Source organism: Heteronotia binoei, chromosome 5, assembly GCF_032191835.1.
Source record: "Heteronotia binoei isolate CCM8104 ecotype False Entrance Well chromosome 5, APGP_CSIRO_Hbin_v1, whole genome shotgun sequence".
Taxonomy (NCBI): domain Eukaryota; kingdom Metazoa; phylum Chordata; class Lepidosauria; order Squamata; family Gekkonidae; genus Heteronotia; species Heteronotia binoei.
In genome coordinates this window covers 133,527,844-133,541,556 of record NC_083227.1, presented here as the reverse complement: position 1 = coordinate 133,541,556, position 13,713 = coordinate 133,527,844, and the positions used below count along the sequence as shown (strand labels likewise).

Below are 13,713 nucleotides of genomic sequence, written 5' to 3'. Positions count from 1 at the left end.
CATTTCAGTGCAGATCTCATTCGAACCTAAGTGAGATGAGATACTGGATCCAAGATCTGAGTGATTCTCCAGCTTACTTTTATTAATTGCTAAATAACAGGCTGAAGTAAATAAAGTAAAGTAAAGTAAATTTATTTTTGTATCCCGCCCTCCCCCGCCAAAGGCAGGCTCAGGGCGACTCACAGACATGGGACAACCATGATTCAATAAAATACAATCAAGACAAAAGCCGATTAAAATACAATTAAGTTACCGTTATGACTTAGTTAAAATAGGTAAAACAGCTGTTATAAATTAAAATTAATAGTTAAGGTGCTACAGTTCACAGTCGTATATAGGATGGCTAGGTGGCTACAAGTCGATTTAGCCGGGTTCTATCTTAAAAGCAAACTGAAAGAGGATGGTTTTGCAAGCCCTGTGGAACTGATTCAGGTCCCGCAGGGCTTGCACCATCTCTGGAAGTTGATTCCACCATCGGGGGGGCCATTGCTGAAAAGGCTTGCTCCCTCGTTGTTTTCAATCTAGCCTCTCTTGGCCCAGGGACTTTTTAAAAGTTTTGAGAACTAGATCTCAGTGCTCTCTGGGGAACATATGGGGAGAGGCGGTCCCTAAGGTAGGCAGGTCCTCGGCCATATAGGGCTATAAAGGTAATAACCAGCACCTTATTGCAAACACGGTACACAACCGGCAGCCAGTGCAGGTCCCGCAGCCCAGGCTGTACGTGTTCCCACCGAGGTAGTCCCACCAACAGCCTGGCTGCCGCGTTCTGCACTACCTGAAGCTTCCGTGTTCGGTATAAGGGCAGCCCCATGTAGAGGGCATTACAGTAGTCTAGTCTCAAGGTGACCGTTGTGTGGATCACTGTTGCTAGGTCGCTGCGCTCCAAGAAGGGAGCCAACTGCCTCGCCCTCCTAAGGTGGAAAAAGGCGGATCTAGCAGTGGCAGCTATCTGGGCCTCCATTGATAAGGAGGATTCCAGTAGCACTCCCAAGCTCTTGACCCTGAGCACTGGTATCAGTGGCGCACCGTCAAAAGCCGGTAGGGTGATCTCGCCTCCTGGTCCGCCGCGGCCCACGCAAAGGACCTCAGTTTTCGCCAGATTCAACTTCAGCCCACTCAGCCTGAGCCAGTCAGCCACGGCTTGTAACGCCCGGTCCAAGTTTATGGGGACATCGCTCTAGGATCATACTAGAGGGAATTTGGGCTAAAGCAGTAATATAGGGGGAGGAGAAGTTAATTTCAACTTCGAATGACCCCATAACTGTTTGCCAACTTGGGGAAACAAACCAGTATGCTTTCCCTAACTGGCCAAATAGCGACTCTGAAGGGAAGTGTGTGTCCGAGACGAGGGAAATGGCATGTCATGACCTCAAACCTAATTGGAGTCAGCAGCAACAAGTATTTAGCAATAAAAAAACTCTCTGGAAATCTGTTCCAGTATCCCATCTAGTTTTACTGTCTGTGAAACTTGAACACAGGTTTATCTCTCCTGAGAGTGTACCTCCTGTTTGTTTCTGTAAGATCAATGGTTTTCAGTGGATCTTTGGGCAAGCAAGTTTTACAAGAAATGAAGGCAAGAGGAAGTATCTAGAGACTTAACACACATGGAACTTGTTGATAGGACTCCAGCCATGGACTTTATGATTTTCTTTGCTGCACTTTTTGCTATCTTTATCAGGGCTGAATTATTTTTTTTAATGAACCTTTATTTGTTTTTATACTGCTAATTAAATTAGGTTAATCTCTTTTCTCAATCTCTGCTATGTCACAGGCTTATTACCAGTAATAGTAAAAGCAAGCCTGTGAGGATAGAATGAAGTGACTCTCACTAAGTTTTTGGAGGCAGATCACACAATACAAATTTGCTTAGTGTATACCATGAAAATATATGTGTTTGCATTACCAGAGGAAATGTGGATTAACTTACGTATTTGTTGAGAGACAAAGAGCTCCTAAATTGGAAAAAAAGAGGAAGCAATTGAGCATCTGACACTCTCGTAAGAAATGGATATATGGTTTCTCAACAGAAATTTTATTTAAAATATGTTAATACCTTGATGCATCATGTAAATTTAATCCAAGATTAATATATTTAAAGGATTATAGTGTTCAGATCTTTAAAGGGAGCTGCAAGATCCCTTCATAAAGTCTAAAAATATAAAGATTTCCAAATCCAGGGCTCCAGACATCCACCTGTCACTTCACACTTTCAGCACAGTTGTCACTTTTTATTGATCCTTTTAATCCCCTTTCTTTGAAAATCTGTTGCCAGCTGATGTTTCATTACACCAAAGGGAACTCTTTTTTGCAGGACTTGTATCCCCACAGGTAGTCTCTTCCTGGGAGCTAAACCACAGTCACCAATTTTAATTTGCTGCATTGTAATTGTTAATTACCTATGCTTGCGCTCCAGTTTAGGTGATGTATGAGAATTCTATGGTGTCTGCTGATTGTTTCATAGGCAACTGCTTTTTATTTCTGATGCTTGAGCCACCACATGCTTTCTCTTAATTATCACTAAAATGTAACAACTTCTCTTTAGATTTGTTTTATTAAAAATACAACTTCTGAAAAGAATTAACCCACATTCACCGAAGTTACAAATCTTTTAAAAATTTATTTACAAGAGTTTTTCTTTTTAAAAAGTACACCATTTTGTTTTATTCTTTGAAAACATTGACATAATAATAAGGATAAAGCTCTTTATGTACAAAAAATACAATTTTCATATGAATGAAAATCCTTGAATAAATTAAACTAGCATCAGACTCAATGAATGCCACATGTCTAGTCCTACTCGAAAACAGGACAGCCGCGGTGGAGGTCAAGATCCATAATGCATGAACCTAGTTCCTTGTCTGCCCTCTTCAGGGACTGATCATGTTAGGGATCAGAGTTCCACCAGGGAGAAACTAAGTTCCATCCAGGCCCATTATATTCACCACAAATCTGCAGTGCTACATACCCAGCAAACAGCCCTGCGCACCCAGCTGTATCAGCCCTCCCTAAGCCTTTTCATTGTATTGTCAGGGCGTTCAAACCAAATTTTCATGCTCATTTTTCTTCATTAGAGTTCTACAAATTGTAAAATTGACTTTTCACCTTGTTTGTAGCAGCAAATCTGTCCCTTTTCTTCCCTTTTCTAAATCACATTGATGCCCAAGAGCTTAGGCCAGTGAAAAGGAATGAAACAAAGTGGGATTTGTGAAGTTTCAAGAAAGTGCAAATAAGGGAGAAGAAAGCAAGCAAAGGGCAGAAGGGAAAATATAATCATATTGTGGCCTAGATTCTGTTACTGTTTCAGCCAAATGGGGATCTGTTCAAATAGTACAATAAAGACTGGTCTAAACCTGGCCTTATGTTGTCACATCATCTATATTTCCCAAACTCTCCTAGCTGCATTGCTATGTAAACAGATCATATAACTTTGACTTTTGATGGGAAATAACATAAAACTCAGAAGCTTGGGTTTTTAAAAGCCAAAAATCCACTCTCCCTACCCTGTTTCTTTGTGGTACCTAAATCTTAACTAGAAAGTTCATCAGGCTAAGCAAGTACTGACCAATCTTGGTAACTAAAAGAAAAAGGAGTTTTTGCTTCTGTGGGAACAAGTAGACTCCTCTCACCCTAAAGTGCCTTCCCCTAATGGTACTGCACAAAGCAAGAGGAGGTCTGTAATAAGTCTTTAGGGAGGCTATGGAAGGAGAAGAATTTCTCTGTGCGCCCATAACAACAATCTTCAGAGGCTGCTGGACTACTAGGGTTGGATATGCAGGCAGAAAGAGAGGAGGTGGAAGGAGATGCAGTGGACATCCAGGAGCCTGCATCACTGCCAGGGCTAGGAGGGTCTGTGGAACTCAAGTAGCTGGGCAGAAGCATTTCTTTGGGTGGTTTCTGGAGGCACTGATCAGCCAGTCTTAGAGTCTCAGAGAGGGCCCAGATGTAGTTGTAGGCAAAGCGCAGAGTTTCTATCTTGGTCAGCTTGGTGTCATCTGGAAAGGTTGGCAGGACACTCCTAAGTTCATCCAGTGCTGCATTGAGGTTGTGCATGCGATTCCTCTCCCTGTCATTTGCCTTGACCCGCCTAGTCTTTTTGATCGTGTGAAGGACAGCTTCGTTCTTGACCTTGGTGCGGCCTCGCCGCCTCTTCCTTTCTTTCTCTTCTTCGCACTTCTTGGGGATGTGCTCTGGGGAAGTGTCATGCTTTGGAGAGGCCGGGGAAGGAGCTGGAAGGCTGCTGAAATTCCCTTCATCATCAGTGAGGCAAAAGGACACATCACTGCTGTTCTCAAGGTCAGAGTAACTGGTCTCCAAGGCAGAGGACATCCTGGAGGGTTAAGGAAATGAGACATCATTAGTTACTCTACATTAAGATGCAAGGGCTAAGAACCCAAAAAGAAAATGTAAAGCGATACCAAAGGGGAAAAAAATCAGAGAACAAAAAAAAATGACTAGATAACAAATTATTTCAAAATAGTAGCCATGATTTTTTTTAAAAAAAAACCACCTCAAATTTGAACATAAGCAATGTTGGAAAGTTTTTCTGAAAATTAAATTATACTAAGAAATTAATGGAAAATGGAGGACATAACCATAGTACTGTGTTGTGTTACTCCCTCTTAGGACAGTGTAGTTGAGTAACTGAAATATAAAACTCTTTGGAAAAGCGATTTTCATTCCCTTATCTGTGAAATCTAATCTACAGTTCCACTGATCTGTTTTCTGCCTGTTTCCTTCATACTCACTTGGTTGTCAGGGCGGCAGTCCGCACATACACGCACGCCAAGTTTCCAAGTGTAACCTGAAGAGAAGGAAAACTTGAATTCTTGGAAGTCCTGGAGAAAAGAAAAGCGAGAGGAATGACACGCGACAGCTCTTGTCTCTGAAGTGATCTCTGCCGCTATCAAGTCGTGTGAGCAGCAAGTTTGGCACACGACTGGCTTCAGACATCTTATATATCCTGTAAAACAATAGATACCCCCCCCTCCTTCCTTAGCTGTTTCCCCCCCAGCAAGCTCTGGCGGAATGAATGAATCGAGGCATCAGGTCTGCCCCGTGCTGCACTTTCCCTTATTTGCATAATATATGCTCCCAGAGCTCAGCTCCCTCCCGGGAGTGTGCCTATAATTACTGAAGCCCAATGGCAAGAAGGAACGACCTGAGAGCCACGTGAGCTATCACTAGGCTAAGCCAACTTGTTTGAGCTTCATTAGTCTATTAAAAGGGGAGGGGGGAGGAGGAAGGAGGAACAAAGTGATTAGCCCGAGGGCCAGAGGCACAAGTCCCGAAAGGAGCCTTTGGAAGTGAGGGAGAGCTACAACCTCTTGCCTAAAACAGCCTGTTCCAAGGCATTGAGAGCTGCACCACGCAGGAATGTGGGGCCACAGGCTCTTTCAGGGGGTCTTTCTCTACACCTTCTTGAATAAAGCATGACCTGACAAAAATAAAGGCATCAGGAGAGAAATAATATCTTCATAGCTCGGGACACAGCATATGGGGAAAATAATATCAAAGCACAGGATTGGGCCCTTGATCAGCCACCTCAACAAGTGGCAGACAGGCCTGGGCTGCATTGGATGGGATATTTTGTTGTTTAAATCAGTTCAGAAATTAATTGTGTCCAGAGCCATATCTTAAAGTTACAGGTTTCATCCTGTGCTCGTTTTTAAACTAACAAACCTTTGACGGAACTCTATTAGGTCAGTGGGATTGTTCACTTGCTCCAGAAGTATTTTACTCAGAGAACTGACAATACTTCAAAACAGTGATGCTTTTGGCTAAGTTCACACCATCTCGCTATGCTTTATTATGGAATTTATGTTTTTCTTTTGAGTTGGAATTCGAAATGATAACACGTAACTTCTGTTACAATTCAAAGGCTTCTTGTTTCCTACCTAGCAAGAAACGTTCATTCTGTTTTTCATATTGTGCTTTCTTCATTGTAAACTTTAGTCATTTAAATCACACTTTCAACCCCATTGAGGTCCCAAAATGGCTCACAGTATTCTCCCTTTTATCCTCACAACAACCCTCTTGAGGTAGTTAAAGCTGAGAGTATGTGACTGGTGCAAGGTCACTCAATGCCTCGCAAAGTGCTACATCTTTTTTTAAACCACTGGTGACACTCTAGCATTCAGAAAACTAAATTTACCTAAATTCTAGAGCATTTCCAGTGATACAATGGCATCATTTCTGGTGACCTTTTACTATTAGAACATCTACCCCTTTCAGTGAACAATAGTTAATGGACATGTATAAAAATAGGTATGTGTGCTATAGTTTACATGTATTTTATCTATTTTATTCACATACATAGTGAAAGTAACATTTTGTGCATGTTCTGGTATAAAAGTATGTACATTCATACAAAACTATAAGACAGTGCTGGGATTTTTCCCCCCTGCTGCAGGGTGCAATGACCTGCACCTGGCTCCAGATACACTGCTTTCCACTTTCACCTTTGTCCCCTGCTTCAGGTTGGCCAAAATCTTTAAGTCTTTCATAAATATTTTTTTTCCAAGACCCTGGTATGTTTATCAAGTCAAACGAGTATATGGTTCCTTTAAAAAAAAAAACCCTGATTAGAAGGATCAGTTGTGTGATTATCAGAAGAGCTAGTCAATTGACTGGCTTCATGATCTCCTATCCCAGTATTGCACCACATATTTCCCATGGAATACCAAACTACAAAGAACTGAATTGAAGAGCACCAATTCTTCCTGTTTCCACTGTCAATCACCATTCTATGGAAACAGGAAGAATTTGTTACTCTACAGCGTTCTCTGCAGCAGGAACAAATGGTACTCCATGGGAAATTTGTAGTAAAATACTGGGATATAATTTCTCTTGAAGATTCCCTCCATGAATTGGTATTCACATGCCTACAAGTGCTGCAGAAAGGAATGAGGGACATAAAAATATCTGACAGCCTTTTAGTAAATTGACTATAGGAAAAAAAGGAAAGGTCCCCTGTGCAAGCACCAGTCGTTTCCAACTCTGGGGTGACGTCGCATCACAACGTTTTCACAGCAGACTTTTTACGGGGTGGTTTGCCATTGCCTTCCCCAGTCATCTACACTTTCCCCCCAGCAAGCTGAGTACTCATTTTACCGACCTCAGAAGGAAGGCTGAGTCAACCTTGGGCCGGCTACCTGAATCCAGCTTCCGCCAGAATCGAACTCAGGTCATGAGCAGAGTTCAGACCACAGTACTGCAGTAATGCTGCTTTACCACTCTGCGCCATGGGGCCGCTTGACTATAATTGACTATAATTGCCATATTACTAATGGTCATATGGCAACTATTAATAGCTCAAATTAAAAGTAATTTTATAGTGTAATATTAATAGAGATGTGAAAAAAGTCATTGCAGGTAATTCAAATGCAGTGGCCTATTGTCAGGACCTAGGTGGCAGTAACATATCTCACCTGTTTAAAAGCATCTATATTGGCTGCCAGTTTGTTTCCGAGTTGAATTTAAAGTGGTAGTTATGACCTTTAAATCCCTTCATGTCCTAAGACCCATATATTTAGAGGAAGGTCTGTTACCATGCTGTATTTCCTTTAATGAAAGGCATCCCAGAACGTGAGATGGCCCTCTTTCCCATAAATTATACAACTAGTACTTTATTGAACATAACTGTAACTTGCATGCAAATATATGACTCCCTATTTTTTTAAAAAAACTAGACTTGCCCTGGAGTAAAATACTTTATGTACCTATGTGCCAACTACAGTCTCAGGCTGTCACTTGTTAGCAGCCCCCCAATTTAAAGCAGTACTCTTGGAACAAATCAGAATTCATACTTTTTCAGTTGAAGCTCTCTGAGAGAGGGGGGACACCATCTCTGAAGGTGTTTAGGAGGTTTGCAAAGCTTTGATTTCTTTTTTCTTTTTTCTTTGCGTTGATTTCTTTGCTTTGCTTTTAATGGGGTCAGCTGTAGTATTTTTAATGGGAAGGGGGTTATTTGGGGTTATCTTGCATTTTGTATGTAGTAAGTTTGAATTTATAAGCTGACTATAGCCCTGGAAATCAGCCTGGTATAAATATTTAAATACATAAAATATGTGAAAGAAAAAGACCCCCTTGTCAACACATTTTGATATTTTTTTCAAAATGTACTTTAAACAGAGCTCTGTACATCCCAGCAAAACAACAGCAAAGGAATTGAAAGGATCATGATCATAGCAAACTATTCATTTGCTGTTGTTTTGAACTTTGCTAAGTAACTGTTCATGTTGAAAAGTATCTACAACCCTTCCAAGTTCTGTGACTAGAGCAGAGCAACATCCATCTAAAAATGTGTTGGTCACATGTCCCATAAAATGTGTGCTTGTTCTTGTTGCTCTGGAATGACATGTACTATGCCCATGACAGCCGTTAAGGTCTCATTTTGAAGCTCAAAATCTCTTCCAGAAATTCAGATTGTGGCAAAGTAATATGAAATGCTGCAGTAACAAACGGACAAACACTTTTTCGGGAGTTTACCTTTATTAGTCCCATTTTACAGATCAGGATTTGCCCAACTATACAAATTAGTCCTTGATGGTATTGGAACTACAGTGATGTCAGCTCTAGGGTTGTCAATCCCCACTTGGGGGCAGGGGATCCCCTGGTTTGGAGGCCCTCCCCTTGCTTCAGGGTCATCAGAAAGTGTGTGTTTGTGTGGGGGGGAAATGTCTGCTTGGCACTCCGTTATACCCCATGGAGGCCAATTCCCATAGGGTTTAATGGAGAATTGATCTATGGGTATCTGGGGCTCTGGGGGAGCTGTTTTTTGAGATAGAGGCACCATATTTTCAGCATGGCATCTGGTACCTCTCCTCAAAACACACCCTCCCCAAGTTTCAAAAAGATTGGACCAAGGGTTCCAAATCTATGAACCCCAAAAGAAGGTGCTCCTCTCCTTCATTATTCCAAATGGAGGGAAGGCATTGAAAAGGTGTGCAGTCCTTTTAAATGTGATGGCCAGAACTTCCTTTGGAGTTCAATCGTGCTTGTCACACCCTTGTTCCTGGCTCCACCCCCAAAGACTCCTGGCTCCATTCCCAAAGTCCCCAGATATTTCTTGAGTCAGACCCGGCAACCCTACTTGGGAAGCTTCTGGAGATCGGGGAGCATGCCAATGGAAAGTAGAGTTTAGGGAGAGGAGGAAGCTCAGCAGAGACATGATGCCGTAGTGACCACCTCTTGTTCCAAGATTTCTTCCCGGTGAACTGATCTCTGTAGTTTGGAAATTAGTTGTAATTTCAGGAGAACTTCAGGCTACATCTGGAGGTTCAAAGCCCAAAACTAGAATCAACATCCTCCAGCTACATGTTGCAATTTTATTTGTCCTGAATCATACTAAGTGCAAACTGCTGCTGAGCAGTTGAAGAAATTGGCAATAAAATACTTTGATTTTTCAGTTTTTTCACACGATTTTTGCTTCAAAATGCAACCAGGAAGCACACTTTTCCTCACTTTTTCCTCATGCTTCAAATAGATTTTTGTCTAGCTAGGTAGCACAGCAGGAAAGAAAAATGCTTTATTGCATCATGAATAGACAAAAGACTTTTACAAACATAGGCTGAAATCTGTTTGCATAATCCATTCAGCAAATACTTATGAATAACCAATGCACTGAAAGAATGAGGAGTGAATCTTTTGCAAACAGAAAGAAGTGCTAAATTTCTTGGATAATTTATTCCCACAGAATAATTCAGTTTAGCTCAATAGCAGGCAGTGCACTAATTTTGCAAACAAATTGTACAACTAACCAAGATAATGTGTCCTTCACTTTTGGGGTCTGTTTTTGATGGAAGTCAGTTGCAAAGTATTCAGTGTTTTTTCAAGCATCAAAAATGGGTATTTGACTGGAAAATATGCTGAGAGAATTGTTAGTATGCGTCTAGATAGTTCACTGAAGACATTTGGAAGCAACCATTTTCTTTGCATATTTTGTCTGAGATTAAATTGGCCCATCTTTTCTTGCTGATCTTTATGAATAATGGAAATACAGACCATACAATATTGGCTTTGATTGATCATTTCTGTATTTTCTTTAAAAATACTAACAATTGCTCCTTGCTAACAAGAATTTTGAAAACAAATATACATAGGGGTTTTTTTTAAAGGAGGGTGAGGTTCATACATTTGGCAAGCTGTGAATTTGGAAACTTTCTTTAAAAGAATCCTAACTCCATTTTTATATTTACAAATATTTATGGTGCCTGCTGCATATCTTTGTTTCTAATATGTTTGCTTTGCCATATCATAAGTCTGACTTCTGATAGGAAGAAGAGTTCCATGAATGTACTCAACATGACAGAATTTCATGCTGTGTGGCTGTCTGTGTAATAAAGTTGTTCGACATTCATAAAATAATGCCTATTAAGATCAGCTATCTAGTGACCTATAGAAATTTCACATAGAGGTGCACCCTGATCTCAGATCGTCTGTTCTCGGAACCTTTTCATTCTTTCTGCTCAGGTCCTGATAGTGTTCCTTAAACATCAATCAGCCACCTTATTCTTGCATGAGCCCCCTGTTGCTTGCTGTGTCCATTCCAGTAATCTCTGCCATGCTTCATATTTTCATGCCAAACATTTCACCACAGGACTCTTATCCCTTCCAGCTAATGGCTGATTCAAATATTATGGTCCCTGCTTGGAGGCTGCTGAAAAACAGGCTGCTGAAAACAGCTTCAAATTAAAGAGTCCTGCTGGGTTCTCATGCTGGCCTGGAGAATCTCCCATGTGATTATCTCAAATATAGCATCTTTAAAAAGATACAGGAGCTATGCAGAGTACCAGTATTACTTGACTATTTCCTGATGGAGGCCATAAGATATGAAATGGTCCTAAAACCTGTAGCTTCTCACTATGTAATTTAGACTTGGTATTAGTTGTGAGTGAAGTAACTCTACTTTGTATTTATTATTATTGTTGTAGGATTTCTTGGTATTTGGCTTGAATGTATTATGTCAACTTTTTATGATTTGAAATAAAATTTATAAAATATTTTTTTTAAAAAAAAAACCTGTAGCCTTCTTTTCTAGTGATGTGTGTCAGTGAGGGCACCAGGTCTGCTCTTTGCTGAATGCGTCTTGATTTGCATAATTTAATCTCCAAGAGTTCTGGTTCTCTCTTGGACATGTACATATAATCACTACTGCCCAATGGCAAGAAAGAGCTGGTAAGTGATAGAAGAAATGGTATTATTTTCAAATTCCCAGAGTTTCCAAATAAACACTACTGGACATGGAACAGCAAGTGGTGAACTTGTAGTTTATATACAGGATTACATTCACATGAGAAGAAGATGACGACTGCAGATTTATACGCAGCCCTTCTCTCTGAACCAGAGACTCAGAGCACCTTACAATTTCCTATATCTTCTCCCCCCACAACAGACAACTTGTGAGGTGGGTGGGGCTGAGAGGGCTCTCACAGCAGCTGCCCTTTCAAGAACAACTCCTGCAATAGCTATGGCTAACCCAAGGCCATTTCAGCAGCTGCAAGTGGAGGAGTGGGGAATCAAACCTGGTTTTCCCAGATAAGAGTCCATACACTTAACCACTACACCAAACTGGCTCTAACAAGATAGGATTTATTGATACGGGATCAGGGCCAATTATACATGTGCTGACCCATCCTCATCTACTTTTTCTGCCTGGAGGATATTTATTTTTATGTGAATGCAAGCTTGGCGTGTGGGAGTAGGTGAACTAGGTGATTGCCTAGGGTGCCAGCTCCTAGCAGGGGTGGGTGCCCCCTCCCCACTTGTGCCATTCCAGAGCCTCGCTCAGCCTTCCTGCACTGCCGGAAGGTTGAGGGGGGACATTTGCACAGAGGTTGAGGGGGGCGTTTGCACGAAGGTTGAGGGGAGGGCGTTTGCATGGAAGGCTGGCCCCGCTCAGCCTTCCCGCACTGCAGGAAGGTTGAGCAGAAGGGGTCGTTTGCATGAAGAGCTTCTTGAGAGGAGCCCTCTGTGAAAGCAGGGCCATCTGGCCTCACTCAGCCTCCTTGCGCTGTGGGAAGATTGAGCAGAGGTGAGGGAAGCATTTGCATGGAGGGCTCCTCAAGAATTCAAGCAGGGCCATCTGGCCCTGCTCAGCCTCCCTGCACTGTGGAAAGATTGAGTGGATAGGTGGGTCGATTGAGTGGATAGGTGGGTCTGTGCAAACAGGGCCATCTGGTTGTTTGCATGGAGGGCTCCTCGAGAGGCATGATGTGGTCTGGCTCTGGGGCCCTCCTTCACAGGAGGGCAGGGGTGGAGCCTGCCTGGGGTGGCAAAAACCCCAATGCCGGCCCTGTGTGGATGGTAGAGCTAAATTTGCACCTTCCCCTGTTATATCTTCGCTGCACTCCATTGCTTTCAGTCCTTTCTTTCCAACACAGTTCCAGCACAGGGAGTCAGCCCTTAAGAATCACTCCTACATTGAATCCTTTATGATCATTAGCCAGGACAAGCTTATCTTGTTTCCTTAGGATCTGTTAAATTCCATAGACTACAGAATTACTTCTAGATGAGACTTGAAAACTTGCTTCATGTTAAGTTGCTGTAGCAGATTGTTTATACTGCATTTAAAGAATGGTGCATAAGAGGGGATCAGAAGAGATATAACTAGGCATGGGCATGAACCGAACCACAAATTGCTATTTGTTTTGAACCATGGTGCTTCATTTGTTTCATCTTTGTAGTTCGTTTTTCCCAGACAGCCTGGAGCTGATTCAATTAATTGCTAGGCAACGCTGGGGGGTGGACTTCCAGGAGCCCTAGAAATACTCAGAGCTGTTGTCCGTAGCTTGATTGGCAGCCCCAGGAGCCAATCACCGAGCTCCCATTTTGCAGTACAAAGAACTGTCAGAGCTGAAGCTGAGCTTTCCTGGGGGCACCTGCTTTAGGGGACTATAACTATGACATTCCAAAGCTAATCTTTGCCAAAGCCAAACTTGGAGGGCTGGTGGAGGAGAGCCTGCTGACATTCCAAAGCCAAACTTGGAGGGCTGGCGGAGAAGAGCCTGCTGAAGACTCCCAGTAAGTTTAACACCTCCTGATACAAACAAACCAATGAACCATGAACCGGGTCAGAAAGCAAGCAAAGAATGAAACAAAACAAACCACCATTTCCCCTAGTTCATGCCCATCCCTCGATATAACTGAACTAGTGCTTTGAGGCCATGGTCAAGTGGCTGAGAACAAAGTGAAGCTGAATCCAGACAGGACAAAGGTAATTCTAGCCTAGTATTCTTTTGGAGGGCTGGGTCTGCTTGTAGTAGATGAGGTTGAGAGCAAGTTAAGAGTTGGGGGTGGGGTCCCAGTCATGGTGAGGAGGGAGGTCCAGGGGTCGTTTCTGGTCTCAGAAATGGAGCGCAGCCAAGTTCCAGCCACTTGGCCGCTGACTCCACGGAGTAGGGTTGGTTGCCTGAGTGGCTTACTCTCTCTCTGTTATCCACCCTTCCTCCCTGGCTGTCAGTATCTACCCCCTTTTATTGCTTCATACCTCCATTCCCTCGCCCTTTCAGCTCCCCCATTCTTCCACCAAACCATCCATCTCTTTCCCTGCCTCCCCATTGGTGCAGTTCTCCCCTTTTTGTTCTTGTCCCTGCCCCACAGTGGGCTTCTGCTCCTCCATCCCATCCTGCATCATTGCCATAGGGCAGGTCCAGTCATTTGTGTTGGCGGTGGTCATCTCTTGGGCCTGGGTCAGGCTGTCTCTCTGCTGCCTCA

General features: G+C 42.6%; 1 protein-coding gene across 1 annotated transcript; it reads right to left on the bottom strand.

The window, feature by feature from the left end:
* Positions 1-2,532: 2,532 nt before the first annotated feature.
* NEUROG1 (neurogenin 1) lies at positions 2,533-5,192 on the bottom strand. The gene is made up of 2 exons (XM_060240435.1): positions 4,746-5,192; positions 2,533-4,327 (listed from the first exon to the last, which is right to left on the bottom strand). Exon 2 carries the CDS (start codon positions 4,324-4,326, stop codon positions 3,643-3,645), a length of 684 nt encoding a protein of 227 aa, XP_060096418.1. The 5' UTR covers position 4,327; positions 4,746-5,192; the 3' UTR covers positions 2,533-3,642.
* Positions 5,193-13,713: the final 8,521 nt, after the last annotated feature.